Below are 13,332 nucleotides of genomic sequence, written 5' to 3' on the forward strand. Positions count from 1 at the left end.
GGGCCTCAGCTCTCCCAGTACTGTCTGCTTCTTTTCTCATCACCCCTCGTAGTGCCCCTCTGCCCTGTGGATCACCTAGTGGATGGAGGTGCCCAGGGCTTCCATCGGGAACAGCTCTAAGAGAGATGGTTTTCCTAACTCTGATACTCCCTCCCTTTCTGCCCCAGGGAAACACAGGTGTGCTCCTGGGCTTGTTCCTGGTGTCCTTCGTCGTCCTCGTGGCCCTCATCACTGTGCTGTCCGGCATTGGCGTCGCAGAGCATGGCGGGATCAGCAGTGGTGGCGTCTACTCCATGATCTCCTCGGTGCTTGGTGGGCAGATGGGAGGCACTGTGGGGCTGCTCTATGTATTTGGACAGGTGAGATATCTTACCTGTTCATTTGCCAGTGTCTCTCTTCACTTCCTCATTTGTCTGGGAGAGGAATGGGGGAGGACGGCACATGGGTGAAAACAAGGGCTCCGCTTGACAGAGGACCACACTGGGCTCTGAGCCGGAGCTTGCACCACCAATCCTGAACTCCAGAGCTCCTGTCTCCTCCCATCTCTGCCTCTGACTTCCTAGGGTGACCAGGGCCAGAGTCTAACAGCTTTTCTTGGAGAGGTGTGCATGGCAGGCAACTTTGCACTGTGGGTGGGCATCGCACGTCTGCCAGAGGGGTCTCCTGTGGCAGAGAGGCTCTGGCAGGTCCGATGGCTTGGGTGGCCTTAAGCAGGCCACAGTCCCCCATTTGGATACTTAGACTGAGCTGCAATCCAATGAGGAGCCCACACTGCAGTGGACAAAGCCAGATAGAAAACCAGCAGGCGAGGGGGAACTTCCAAAGCTCAACTAGAGTTCATTTAGCTGAAACATGGGGATGAGATTTGATGCTGCGAAGACAACATGGGAACGTTAGGAAGTAGCTTTTATAACTATGGCTTGGACCAAAGAGGGTTTTATGGAGAAACAAAGGGTAGTGAGTGGTTGAAAAACAATTAAAAAAGAAAAAAGGGGGGTGGGGTGGGCCCTTGTTACGTTCCATTGTAGGCAGGCAGCAGAGACACAGGATCAGCCTAAATACATCGTACTCTCTAACAGCACAGAGCTGAGGGCATGAGTGTGTGGTGAATGTGTGAGTGTGTGTGTGTGTGTGTGTGTGTGTGTGTGTGTGGGTATGCATGAGTGTGTGAGGGTGGGTGAGTGTGTATGCATGTGTGAGGGTGTGCATGAGTATCTGAACGTGTGTGTGTGTGTGTGTGTGTGTGTGTGTGCATATGTGAGAGTATGTGTGAGTGTGTGAGTATGGGTATGTGTGCATATGTGAGGGTGTGCATGCTGTGAGTAGGACAGGTGCATGGGAGGCACTTCATTACTTGCTTGGAAAAGACAGTTGCTTTTTGGTTTTGTGTTATTTTTTCGAGACAGGGTTTGTCTATAGCCCTTGCTGTCCTTAAACTCACTTTGCAGACCAGGCTGGCCTTGAGCTCAGAGATCTGCCTGCCTCTTGCCTCCCAAGTGCTAGGACTAAAGGTGTGTGCGACCACTGCCTGGCAAGGCAGTTGTTTTTATTGGAGAAAGATTTGGAAGTATGATAATTTTAAAACTCAAAATCCATAATGCTCCAAAAATCCAAAACCTTTTGAGCATTGATCACATTGAGCATTGCTTACAATTTTCATATTTTGAAGCTGGACGTGGTGACCTATGCTTATAATCCTAGCATCTGGGAGGTTAAAGCAGGAGGGTTGTGACCATCAGGTCAGCCAGGCAAAATAGTAAGATACTGTCTCTAAAAAAGAAAACCATACCAAACAAACAAACAAAAAAAAAAAAAAAAAAAAAAAAAGGGAAAACCCCTACCAAACCCAACCCAGCCCAACCCAACCCAACCCAATCCAGCCCAGCCCAAACAAAACAAACCAACCCAGCTCAGCTCAGCCCAACCTAACCCAACCAAACTCAATCCAGCCCAACACAACACAACCAATTCAACCCAACTCAACCTAGCCCAACCAAACCAAACCCAACCAAAGGAAACCTCTCTCTCACACAACAGAAAAAACAGCAGCCAGGCAGTGGTAGCGTATATCTTTAATCCCAGCACTTGGGAGGCAGAAGCAGGCAGATTTCTGAGTTCAAGGCCAGCCTGGTCTACAGAGTGAGTTCCAGGACAGCCAGGGCTACACAGAGAAACCCTGTCACAAAACAAAACAAAACAAAACAAAACAAAACAAAACAAAACAAAACAAAACAAAACAAAACAGGAAAAACAGCAAACAAACAACAAACCCCACCAAATTTCAGATTTTGAAGCCTTTTTGAAGCTGGATTTTCACATGAGGAAAAACGTTTAATCAATGCAAAATTTACAAGATCCAAAAGAGTTTGATACATACATTGCCCCGTGACTGGCATTTTCAGATGGCTTACAGTCATCACCAGCCTGCCTCGCCACCCTATGGGTTATAGGGAGGAAGATGCTTTCCTGCTCTGTCCTGTAGCCACAGTGGCTGCAGGCTGGTCATGTGGACAGCCTCACTTTCTACACTCTCTGGGCAGACAAATGAAGACAGGAGCTGAGCATCCTAAGTGAGGAGAGGCTGCGGGGTCTCTCTGCTATGGTTAGCTGGACTGGCTAGCAGGAAGCATCTTCACAAGGTTTGCCCAGCACAGGTGGCCATGGCTGAGAAGTTTCAGGGCCTGGGCCTCTGTCGGTAGTCCCTGTAGTCGGTGCTGATGGGTCCTTGGCTGTCTGAGCTCCTTTGGGTGGAGTCTCTTGCCAGGGGCCTTACCCTGTGTTTCTTATATTGGTTTCTGTTCCATCTGCTCCAACTTTGCTGAGAGGATGTTGGCACACACTTCCCAGGGATGCTGGCCTGCAGCTTCCGTGAGATGCCTCTGTCTGGTTTTGGTGTGGCATTAACACTGCTATGAGGACTTACTTGGCGGGGGTGGGGGTTCCCCTCTCTTCTAGTCTTTGGAAGAGTGTATAAACGGTTAGCATTAACTCTATAAATGCGAAGTAGAACACATCAGTGCCACCATCTGGTCCTGGGTTTCTTGGTTGTACTTGTTTACATTTTCTGATTATTTGCATATTCTCTCCCTGCACAGGAGTGTCCTGATTTCCTGTTTTGTGTAATGTTGGTAGGCTGTGTCCTTCTCCATAATTATCCACTTGATCCTGACTCTCTGAAGTACGGATATATTAACTGTTCCCCTGTTCTCCTCTTTATTTCTTTAAGTCTGGCAGTAGTAACACTTTTTTCATTCCTTACTTCAATCACTTGAATCCACCTCTTGGTCAATCAAGATAGATTGATCCACAACTTTTATTTAATCTTTATAGAGAAATATTATTAGGGTTTCTTCTTTTTTAAATATATAATTTATTTTTATTTTATGTTCGCTGGTGTTTCTCCTGCATGTGTGCCTTTTTCAGATGTCTGAAGCCCTGGAACTGGAGTTACAGTCAGGCTTGAGTTGGCATGTGGATGGTGGGAGTTGAATGCAGGTCCTCTGGAAGAACAGCCAGTGCTCTTAGCTGTAGAGCCATCCCTCCAGCCCTGTATGCTTTTCCACATGAGATTTGTTTTTATCAGCTCTTCCACTCCTCCACCTCCCTGCCTCCTTCCTGTGGCCTTCCACCTCCATCGTCGTCCTTCTCAGTTCATGTCACATATCAAACACCCAATGTTTTTTGGAGACAGGGTCTCACTATGTAGCCCTGGTTGGCTTAGAACTCACTGTGTAGACCATGCTGGTCTTGAACTCACAGAGATGTGTCTGTCTCCACCTCCTGAGTCCTGGAATTAAAGGTGTGGGCCAATGCCTGGGTATTGTTTTATGTTTAATCATGTCCATGTGATGATTTTGGTGAGGGATTGAGCACATGAGAGCAGGGCCCATGGAGGCCAGTAGAGGGCGTTGGATTCCTGGAGCTGGAGTTAATACATTGTTGGAGTCCTCTGTAATGTGCAATATATACTATTAACCACTGAGCTATCTACAGCCTCCATATTTTAAAACTACTATTATTAGTTCTTTGGGAATTTCATCCAGTGTGTTTTGATCATATTCAGACACACCCCAACTCTTCCCAGATTCACCCCTGTTCCTTACCCATTCAACTTTGTGTCTTTTTTTCTCTGTAGCTTATGCTGACCTTGAACTCATGGTGAGCCTCCTGCCTCAGCCTCTCAAGTGCTAGAATTACAGGCCTAAAATCTCTAATGTCTGATTAGAATCAGGACTTTAAAATCTTGCCATGTAGGCTCAGCAGTTAAGAAAGAACATCGAGTGCTTTCCCAAAAGACCTAGATTTGATTCCTAGCACCCACAGGGTGGTCAGGGGATCTGACTCCCTCACTCTTTTGGCCTGCATGGGCACCAGTTGCCCAAGCGGTACATAGACATACACACAAGCAAAGTACCCATTCTTTAAAATTACAATTAATAAAATTGATAAAAAGTTCCACATGAAACAACAAAAACTTAAAAAAAAAAACCTTGCTATGTCCTATACACACCATACACACCATACACACACACACACACACACACACACACACACACACACACACACACACCTTTATACAAACCTCACTGCCTCAATTTTGAGGCCTGCCTAGTCACTTACCCTATGGGACCAGACTATGGCCAAGGCCAGCTAGAAACCCTCCTATGTCCCTGTTCCACTCATCCGTGTCCATCTGAGGGGCCTCTTTGGGCTCCTCACTTGGATGTGGCAGTGTGATGTAAAACATTTTTCATGGCTAATGTGCTCTGTGCTGGATTCCCTACACCAACAGAAAGTTTCTCAAGACCAGACAGAGGCCTAGAGCTCTCACTGTGGGAGTGAGCAAAATTCATACTGGCTGCCTACTACAGCCGAGATTAGGATTTGAGCCTGACAGAGGGTGTGGAGGGGAGGAACACCCAGCTTCCGATCAGGTCTCCTGAGCATCTGATTCATTCAAAACAAACACCCTAGGCTGGATGTTCTGTCCTGGGAAAACAGCCTCTTCACTCTATAATGGTGGCCACCCCACCTTATGTGGCAGGGAGTGTCAGAGGTTTCCATGTTGAGAACGGTTAAAAAAAAGAGAAAAAGCCCCTTGTTATAAATGTCAGAAGGTAATGAAAACACTTTGCAATCCTAATGAGCTCTGGGAATGTTTACAGAAACTCAGTAATGCTTTCCAAGGAAGAGCAACTTCTTAGCCTGGATGCCTTAGGACAGCTGGCTTGCTCCGGGAAGGCCTGGGGCTCAGACCCGCCCCGTGTCAGCTGTCCCAAGCCGGATGTAGCTGGAAGGGAATATACTTCTTGCCTATGGGGGCTCATGTACAGGTTGCACTTTTCACTGAGATGGGCTCACTTGGCAAAAGGGTGCAAGGTACTTTTTTGATGGTACACCCCTAGGCATTCTGGTTCCGAGGAGATGGGTGTGTCTACCTGTTGGAAATATAAAGGCAATACCATAATCTCTGATGGTGTGTGTGGGCTCTTCCCTCTCTGCACTCAGGACCTCACTGTATCGTCTAGTCTATCTGAATGTTGCCAAGTCATCCAAGCTACCCTTGAATTCACGACCCTCCTGTCTCTACCTTCTTAGTGCTGGGCTTTTAGACAAGTGCCCTCATCCCTAACTTGATAGTTAACCTTACCTATCAAGTTGGTTAGGTACAGAGGGAGTAAAGCCCACTTCTTGCTGTGTCTATGAGGGGGACATGAGGGGGACCAACAGCTGTGGATGTGGGTGCCACAGTCTGGTAGGCCGAGGATGAGATTTCAGAGGAAGTCCGAGGGCATGATGATGTCTTCCTCAGCAGGTGCATGAGTGCTACAGCACCGCCCATGAACAGCAGACGCCAGCTTTGGCAGCCTTTCAGTGCAGACCCACTCCAGTGACCTCTAGGGAGCTGCCAGACCCTTGGCTTTAGATTGGTGCTGCATCTTTGTCCCTCATCAGCTTAGACTTAGCTGCCATGCCTTTGTCTGGTTTTCCAGCTTGTAAATGACCATCACAGGACTACCTAGCCTCTGACTGTGCAAGCCAACCCAGGACATCCACTTTGTAATTGCACACACATCCACTGCTTCTGTTCCTCTACAGAACCCTGGCTCGGGGGTGGGGTGGGAGTCCCTATGCTTCTCTGTGTTCACAGGGATTCAGACTTCCTCCTTCCTAACTAAGCAGCAAGAGGTTGATAATGTGTCCTCTTGTCGGGGCTGCTCAGCCAGCTTTATCTGAGTTAGAGTGAGAGATACGATACAGTAGTAATGTAGGCCACAGACATTGACATTGAAAGTCGGCGTATCACACACTATTCACCAAGTGTGTGCATCATGCGTTGCAAATGGAAGAAGATATTGAAGACATGACACAAACATTAAAATTTTTAGCATGTATTTGTGATTCGTGTACCTGTGTGATTACGTGTTCCCCTGTGTATAGGTGCGTGTGTGTATGCATGTATGTAAAGGCCTGAGTTTGACACTGGTTTTTCCTTCCATTACTCTTTATTTATTGAGGCAGGGAGCTTCTTGCTGAATTCAGCCTTCACTAATTCCAGCTAGGAATTCCTGGAGCTCCCCTCTGGTCTGTGTGCCTCCTTTTTTTTGGGGGGGGGTTGGTTTTTTTTTTTTTTTGTTTGTTTGTTTTTGTTTTTTTGAGACAGGGTTTCTCTGTATAGCCCTGGCTATCCTGGAACTCACTTTGTAGATCAGGCTGGCCTCGAACTCAGAAATCCACCTGCCTCTGTCTCCAGAGTGCTGGGATTAAAGGTGTGCGTCACCACTCTGTGTGCCTCCTAAAGGAGTGCTAGGATTACCATCGAGCACTACACCCGGCCAGCTTTTTCCCTTGGGTTCTGAACATTATTAGCCTTCTCACTTGGGCCTCCTTGTGCTCTATCCACTGAGCCGGCTTTCCACCCCAAATATTTTGTCTTTAAAGGGTATTTGAATTCTTGCTGCAGGAGACAAATTTATAACCATGAAACAATAATAGAATCTGGACCCCGATAATCATATAGCACTTCGGGTAAGTGGAACGCTTACTGAGAGACTGGGGTGGGGGGAGGGGTAAGAACGAGCTCATGGAAAAGAAAGAAGTTGAATAAACTTGAACTGTATTTGTCCCTGCGATAATGGCAAGGGCAGGCCTGCACTGACCAGCAGAGCCTGGGGCTCAGGGAGGTGGCCAAGCTGAGGACAGGTGACTGATGATGATTGTGCAAAGTTTTGCTCCTGCCATTGGAATTCTATAACGTTTGTTTATTGTGCATTTGTGTGTGCATGAATGTGTGGAGTGTGTGTGTATGCATGTATAGGTGTGTGGGTGTGTGTATGCATTTATTATCAGTGAGGATGTGCATATATGTATGCATGTATTGTATGTGCATGTGTGCATATGTATATTGTGGGTATACATGTGTGTATGCACGTATGTGTGTGGGTATGTATGTATATATGCATGTACATGTGTGCGCGTGCATATGTGTATGCATGTATATGTGAGGATGCTCATGTGTGTATGCATGTATGTGTGTGGGTGTGCATGTGGAAACCAAAGGACAACTTGCAGGACTCAACTCTCTCCTTCAACCCTGTGAGTCCTGGAACTCACACTCAGGTCATTAGACTCCATGACAAGTGCCTTGGTCATCAGGCTTGGTGATAAGTGCTTTGGTCATTAGGTTTGGTGGCAAGTGTCTTTACCTGATGAGCCATCTTGTTGGCCCCACATGATACTTTAAAAAATTTTTTTTTTAAAGACAGAGTCTCACTGTGTGGCTCTGTCGGCCATGTTGACCTTGAACTCACAGAGATCCACTTGCCTTTACCTCCTAAGTGCTGGCATTACAGTGTGCACCACCAGGCCCAGTTCATGTCACTCTTCACTATTTGTTTGGGCCTGCCTTTCAAATATTTCTAAAAAATGCAAAATTATGACCCTAGGCAATTATAAGATAATCACGTAGCAAGCACACAGTGTATGAATGAGTGTAGCCATTAAGGTGTTCCAGCGCGCTGAGTGAGGCCAGAGGGATACTCACAGTTGGGCACTTTAATGAGCCAAGGGAAGGACGGGTTAGCTGGGTTAGACATCAGACTAGCTACTGTCTTATAGGACTGGGAATTCTAGTCCTTTGGGCTGTCTGCTCACTGGGCAGTAGTTATTTCTGTATCTGCTATATAGCTGGAAGAAATCAGTCTAAGTTAGCATGTAACTTTACTCAGTGTGGGATATTTACTGCCAATTCGACCAGTAGAGAATGATGGATGAGGCTCTGATGCCACCTGGGTAGCCTGTGGTCACCTTTGTCACACATCACATTGAAAAGGTGTGCCTCTCACTCTTTCTTATTTTAGTTCTAAATTTTATATTATGTATGTGTTTGAGACAGGCTCATGCTATATATCGCTGGGTGGCCTATGTAGATTAGGCTGGCCTTGGCTTTCAGATAGCCTCCTGCTTCTGCCTCCTGAGTACGGGGATTAGAGGTGTGTGCCATCGGATAACATAAGTGTTGGCAGCTAACTAATTAAAAAATACTGCCAAGAATTGTGGTTCATGTATATAATTCCAGCAATCAGAAGGCTGAGGCAGGAGGATTACTGTGAGTTTGAAGCTAATTTGGGATATATAGTGAGATCTGGGTCAGCCTGGGCTACAGTGTTAGACTCTGTCTTAAAGAACCAAAAGCAAATGATACAAACCAAACCAAATCACCAGATTTACAGGCTGGGAAGACAGTTTACTCAGTAAAGTGTTTGCTCTGCAAGACTGGGGACATGAGTTTGATCCCCAGACCCAGTGCCAACAAGGGATGGTGGCATATGCTAGAGAGGCCAAGGTGAGAGGATCCATGGGGCTACTACAAGTTAGTCAGCCTAGCATTCTAGGCCACTGAGAGACCCTGTTTCAAGAAAGAGGTAGCCATGCACACACACCCTCACACCCTCATTCATACACACATACTCACACACACACTCACATACACACACATACTCAACACACATATACTCACATACCAATAGTCATTAACACACACTCACATATATACACACATGTACACATGTACACACACTCACACACACATACATATACATACCACAGTCATTAACACACATACACACACTCACACACTCATTCACACACACATACACACACTCTTACATACATACACACACTCAACACACACATACACATACTCACATATCCATAGTCATTAACACACACTCACACACATATATACACTCACACTCACTCACACACATACACATACTCACATACCCACAGTCATTTATGCATAGTCATATACACACATCCATCCATTCACACACACATCCACAGACACTCATTCACACACATATATACACAAACACATACACTCACACATTTATACTCATTCACACACATATACACAAATACACACTCACATACATATACTTATTCACACATATACATGCACTCACACACTCGTTCACACATATACATACTCACACATACACACTCGAATACACCCATGCTCACATATACACACACTCATTCCCACATACGCTTATACATGCACTCTTGTTAAAAGTATTGGCGTTTAAATGTTTTTGGGAGTGTGCTTCGGTGGCTCTGAGGACAGAGCCCTGTGTGCACTGGTTTCTTGTAGACATTTAGTTCTTGAATAGTGCAAGCAGAGAAGGCCAAATCCTGACCCAACATCCCATAATCTTTATGCCCTGTTTACCACTGACAGCTCTCAACCCAGGGCTCATTCCTCTCTTGTTCAAGATGTGGATGTGAAATAGGGCCTAAGTCAGGTCCCCCGGTGGAAGAGCAGGTTTGACCGATGCTTCCTCCAAGACAGTGGAGGTGTCACCTGCTCACTTCTCCCACAGTGCTGGTGCATGTGTGTGTGTTTGTGTGTGTGTCCGTGAGCAGGTGGGTCTGCTGCTGATGCCTCTCTGTTGCTGGCTCTCCCCATCGGGGATTGCCCGGCAGTGTGTTGCAGGTGCTATGTACATCACCGGCTTTGCGGAGTCCATCTCAGATCTGCTGGGACTTGGGGACATCTGGGCAGTGCGAGGAATTTCAGTTGCTGTGCTTCTGGCTTTGCTGGGCATCAACCTGGCAGGTGTCAAGTGGATTATCCGCCTGCAGCTGCTGCTGCTGCTCCTGCTGGCTGTCTCGACCCTGGACTTTGTGGTGGGCTCTTTCACCCACCTGGACCCAGGTAAGCCCCTGGAGTGTAGTGCTTTGTAGCTATGGATAGGTGTGATTTCAGGGCAACCTCCCTCTCCTGCAGGCTGTACCTCTGACTAGGGTGGGCTGGTCCTAATCATGTGAGCAAGTCCATCAGGGTGCAGCTCCCTGGGACCAGAAGCCCCTCCATTCACACAAGCACCCCTGAACACACAATGTCCCCCCACAGACAACCCTCACATTCACACACAAACACAAAAGTACATACAGAGACATATACACTCACACAGACACATACAGACACATAACACACACACACTTTTATTTCATGTTTTTCCCACGATTCTGTTTCATTTTTTTTCTATTAAAATAAATGTAGATAGCACAACTTCGGCCAATCAAAAGTACAAGCAGATGAACAGAGACCAACTCCATAGCACTGACTGGGACCCTGAGCAAGAAAGAAATGCAGGGACAGAGAGGAAAACAGACTTCGATGTTATCTTCCAGGTTATTTTAAGAACTTGATGTAAATGTATGTTTCTGGACATGGTGCCACCTGCCTGTAAATATTTGTGAGGCTGAGGCAGGAAGGTTGTGAACACAATACTGAGACCTTATCTTGTAAAACAGAGCAAACTATGACAAATATTGACAGTTGTCATTTCACAGAGATGGCTACTGAAACGTTCGATTATCTGTTGCTCGATATGCTAAATTATTTTTCAAAATAAAAATGTGTGATCCTTATCTAAGCATAGAAAATGATCAAGTGCCCAGGTACAGGTTTTCATTCTTTGGGATAAAGTAAACGGTATATCCTTTTCTATTCTATTCTATTCTATTCTATTCTATTCTATTCTATTCTATTCTATTCATTCTATTCTATTCTATTCTATTCTATTCTATTCTATTCTATTCTATTCTATTCTATTCTATTCTACTCTACTCTATTCTACTCTATTCTATTCTATTCTACTGTATTGAGACAGGGTTTCGTTCACTATGTGGCTCTCGCTGTCCCAGAACTTAGTATGTAGATCAAGCTGACCTCAAACTCAAAGAGAGCCACCTGCCTCTGTCTCTCAAGCACTGGGACCAAAGGTGTGCATCACTATGTTCAGAGGTGCTGCAACCATTCAGTGAACCCATCACTGGCTATTCCAGTGGTTCTCAACCTGTGGGTTGTGTCTTCTTTGGGGGTTGAACGACCCTTTCCCAGGGGTCACCTAGGGCCATCAGAAAACACAGTTATTTACATTATAATTTATAACAGTAGCAAAATTACAGTTAAGAAGTAGCAACAAGGGGCTGGTGAGATGGCTCAGTGGGTAAGAGCACCCGACTGCTCTTCCAAAGGTCCAGAGTTCTAATCCCAGTTCTAATGCCCTCTTCTGGAGTGTCTGAAGACAGCTACAGTGTACTTACATGTAATAAATAAATAAATCAAAAAAAAAAAAAAAAGAAGAAGTAGCAACAAAAATGATTTTATGGTTGGGGGTCACTGCAGCATGAGGAGATATATCAAATGGTCACAGCGTTGGGGAGGTGGAGAACCACTGGTCTAATCTAATGCAGGGTTTCCTGAGCTTCATGGAAGCCTTGCAGCGTGAACCCAACATCCCGTGTCTCTAAGTGACATGGAGGTCTGTAACTTTGCCACCTTCTGATTTGTGTTGTTTGTCCTCAGCATACATAGCTGTCACCAGGATGCTGTAGAAAACACCCAATACTGTGCACTCCAGGAACTCTGTGTTTAATAGAGACTAGTCTTTAAAGAGAGGGGGACCGGACCAACACGTGTGTTTAGAATAATCTTCAGCCCAGGGAGAGACCCATGATGCTGGTGGGGGTGATAGTCACTGTGCCCAAGTCCCTGACAAGCTGGGCTCTGTGCTGAGTATTTGCCACAGTTTATCTTACATAGCTCCTGCCAGACCTTTTGAGATGGGAACACTGATGCCCATTTTACAGACAGAGAAAGGAGCTATGTTTGTGCTACTGCATGGCAGGGTTGGGGTTTGAAACCAGATACCATGCTGTAGCCAAGCTCTTCCTGGAGTAGGAGGAGGCCTGTTTCATACAGCATGCTTGTCTGCTCTCTGATTTCTCTGTCTGGGGTCACCTCTGCACTGTGTCCTTCCTGGTCTTGCCTTTATAAACAAACTAACAAGCTATGCACACCATTATAATTTTATTTTTTAATATGCCTTAAAATTTATTTTTATTTATGAGAATGTATGTGCACCTGTTTGTGTATATGTCACAGGTGTACAGCTGTCTGCTGGTATCAGATTCCTTGGATCTGGAGTTACAAGCGGTTGTGAACTGCTTGACATGGGTGCGGGGAATCGAACCCAGGTCCTCTGGAAGAACAGCAAGTGCTCTTAACTACTGAGCCATCTCTGCAGCATCCCCAGTCTTGCCTTTTAAATGCTGTTGGCTGTAGGCTGGTCAGAGTCGAGTTGACACATGCTGCTATTTCTTCAAATATCATAGTTCCAATGCCAGAAATGGCACATGCTCTGATGTTCCCCACTGACACCCAGACGGGCCGACTCTGATACAGAAGGGGGCCTCAGGACTCATCCTAGTGCCAAGGACCTGGTGACTACCCTGGTCCACCTGAAGTGCTGCAGCGTGCTCTCTGGGGCGTCTCTGCTGGAGGGAAAGTGTGCTTTTTCCTGGCCTCGCACCATCCTGCAGTCATGACTCTCACACTGAGGGAGACAGACAGGCCTTTGGCTGCTGAGCTGTCTATGAAGGGAGAAACAATCTACTCAATCCCTGACTCCCAGATGCCCACCCCACTCCACTGACACAATTGCTAAGAGACCACAGTTGACTGACAGGGCAGTGCTGTTGGCCACCTCAAACTTCACTAGACTCATGTGTTTTCCTTCTCCATTGGAGACTTTCTTGGCTGCTCCAAATGCCTCTCCTTCTTTCTGGTCGATACATTAGCAGGGTGTGGTTTGAGCTGAAATTTATTTTCAAGAATTCCCATAGCAACGGACATCGTTGGTTTTTATCAAGCAGACTGTTTTCTCTGTAGTTAAAAACCCCAAACTGAAGCCAGACCATAAACTTTTACAATGGATTTAACAGGGGCATAACTTCAACTATTCGAGGGGGAAAAAGACA

At 46.1% G+C, this 13,332-nt stretch overlaps 1 protein-coding gene across 1 annotated transcript in view; it reads left to right on the plus strand.

Moving 5' to 3' along the window:
* Positions 1-13,332, plus strand: part of Slc12a8 (solute carrier family 12 member 8) — a 154,845-nt gene that overhangs the window by 23,905 nt on the left and 117,608 nt on the right. Inside the window, exons 3-4 of the mRNA XM_029470724.2 lie at positions 168-359; positions 9,988-10,219. Of these exons, the coding sequence (XP_029326584.2) occupies positions 168-359; positions 9,988-10,219 (424 nt within the window). The remainder of the gene's footprint in view (positions 1-167; positions 360-9,987; positions 10,220-13,332) is intronic.

The sequence above is a fragment of the Mus caroli genome, unplaced genomic scaffold, assembly GCF_978045245.1.
Source record: "Mus caroli unplaced genomic scaffold, Mus_caroli_1 scaffold_17, whole genome shotgun sequence".
NCBI classification, from domain to species: domain Eukaryota; kingdom Metazoa; phylum Chordata; class Mammalia; order Rodentia; family Muridae; genus Mus; species Mus caroli.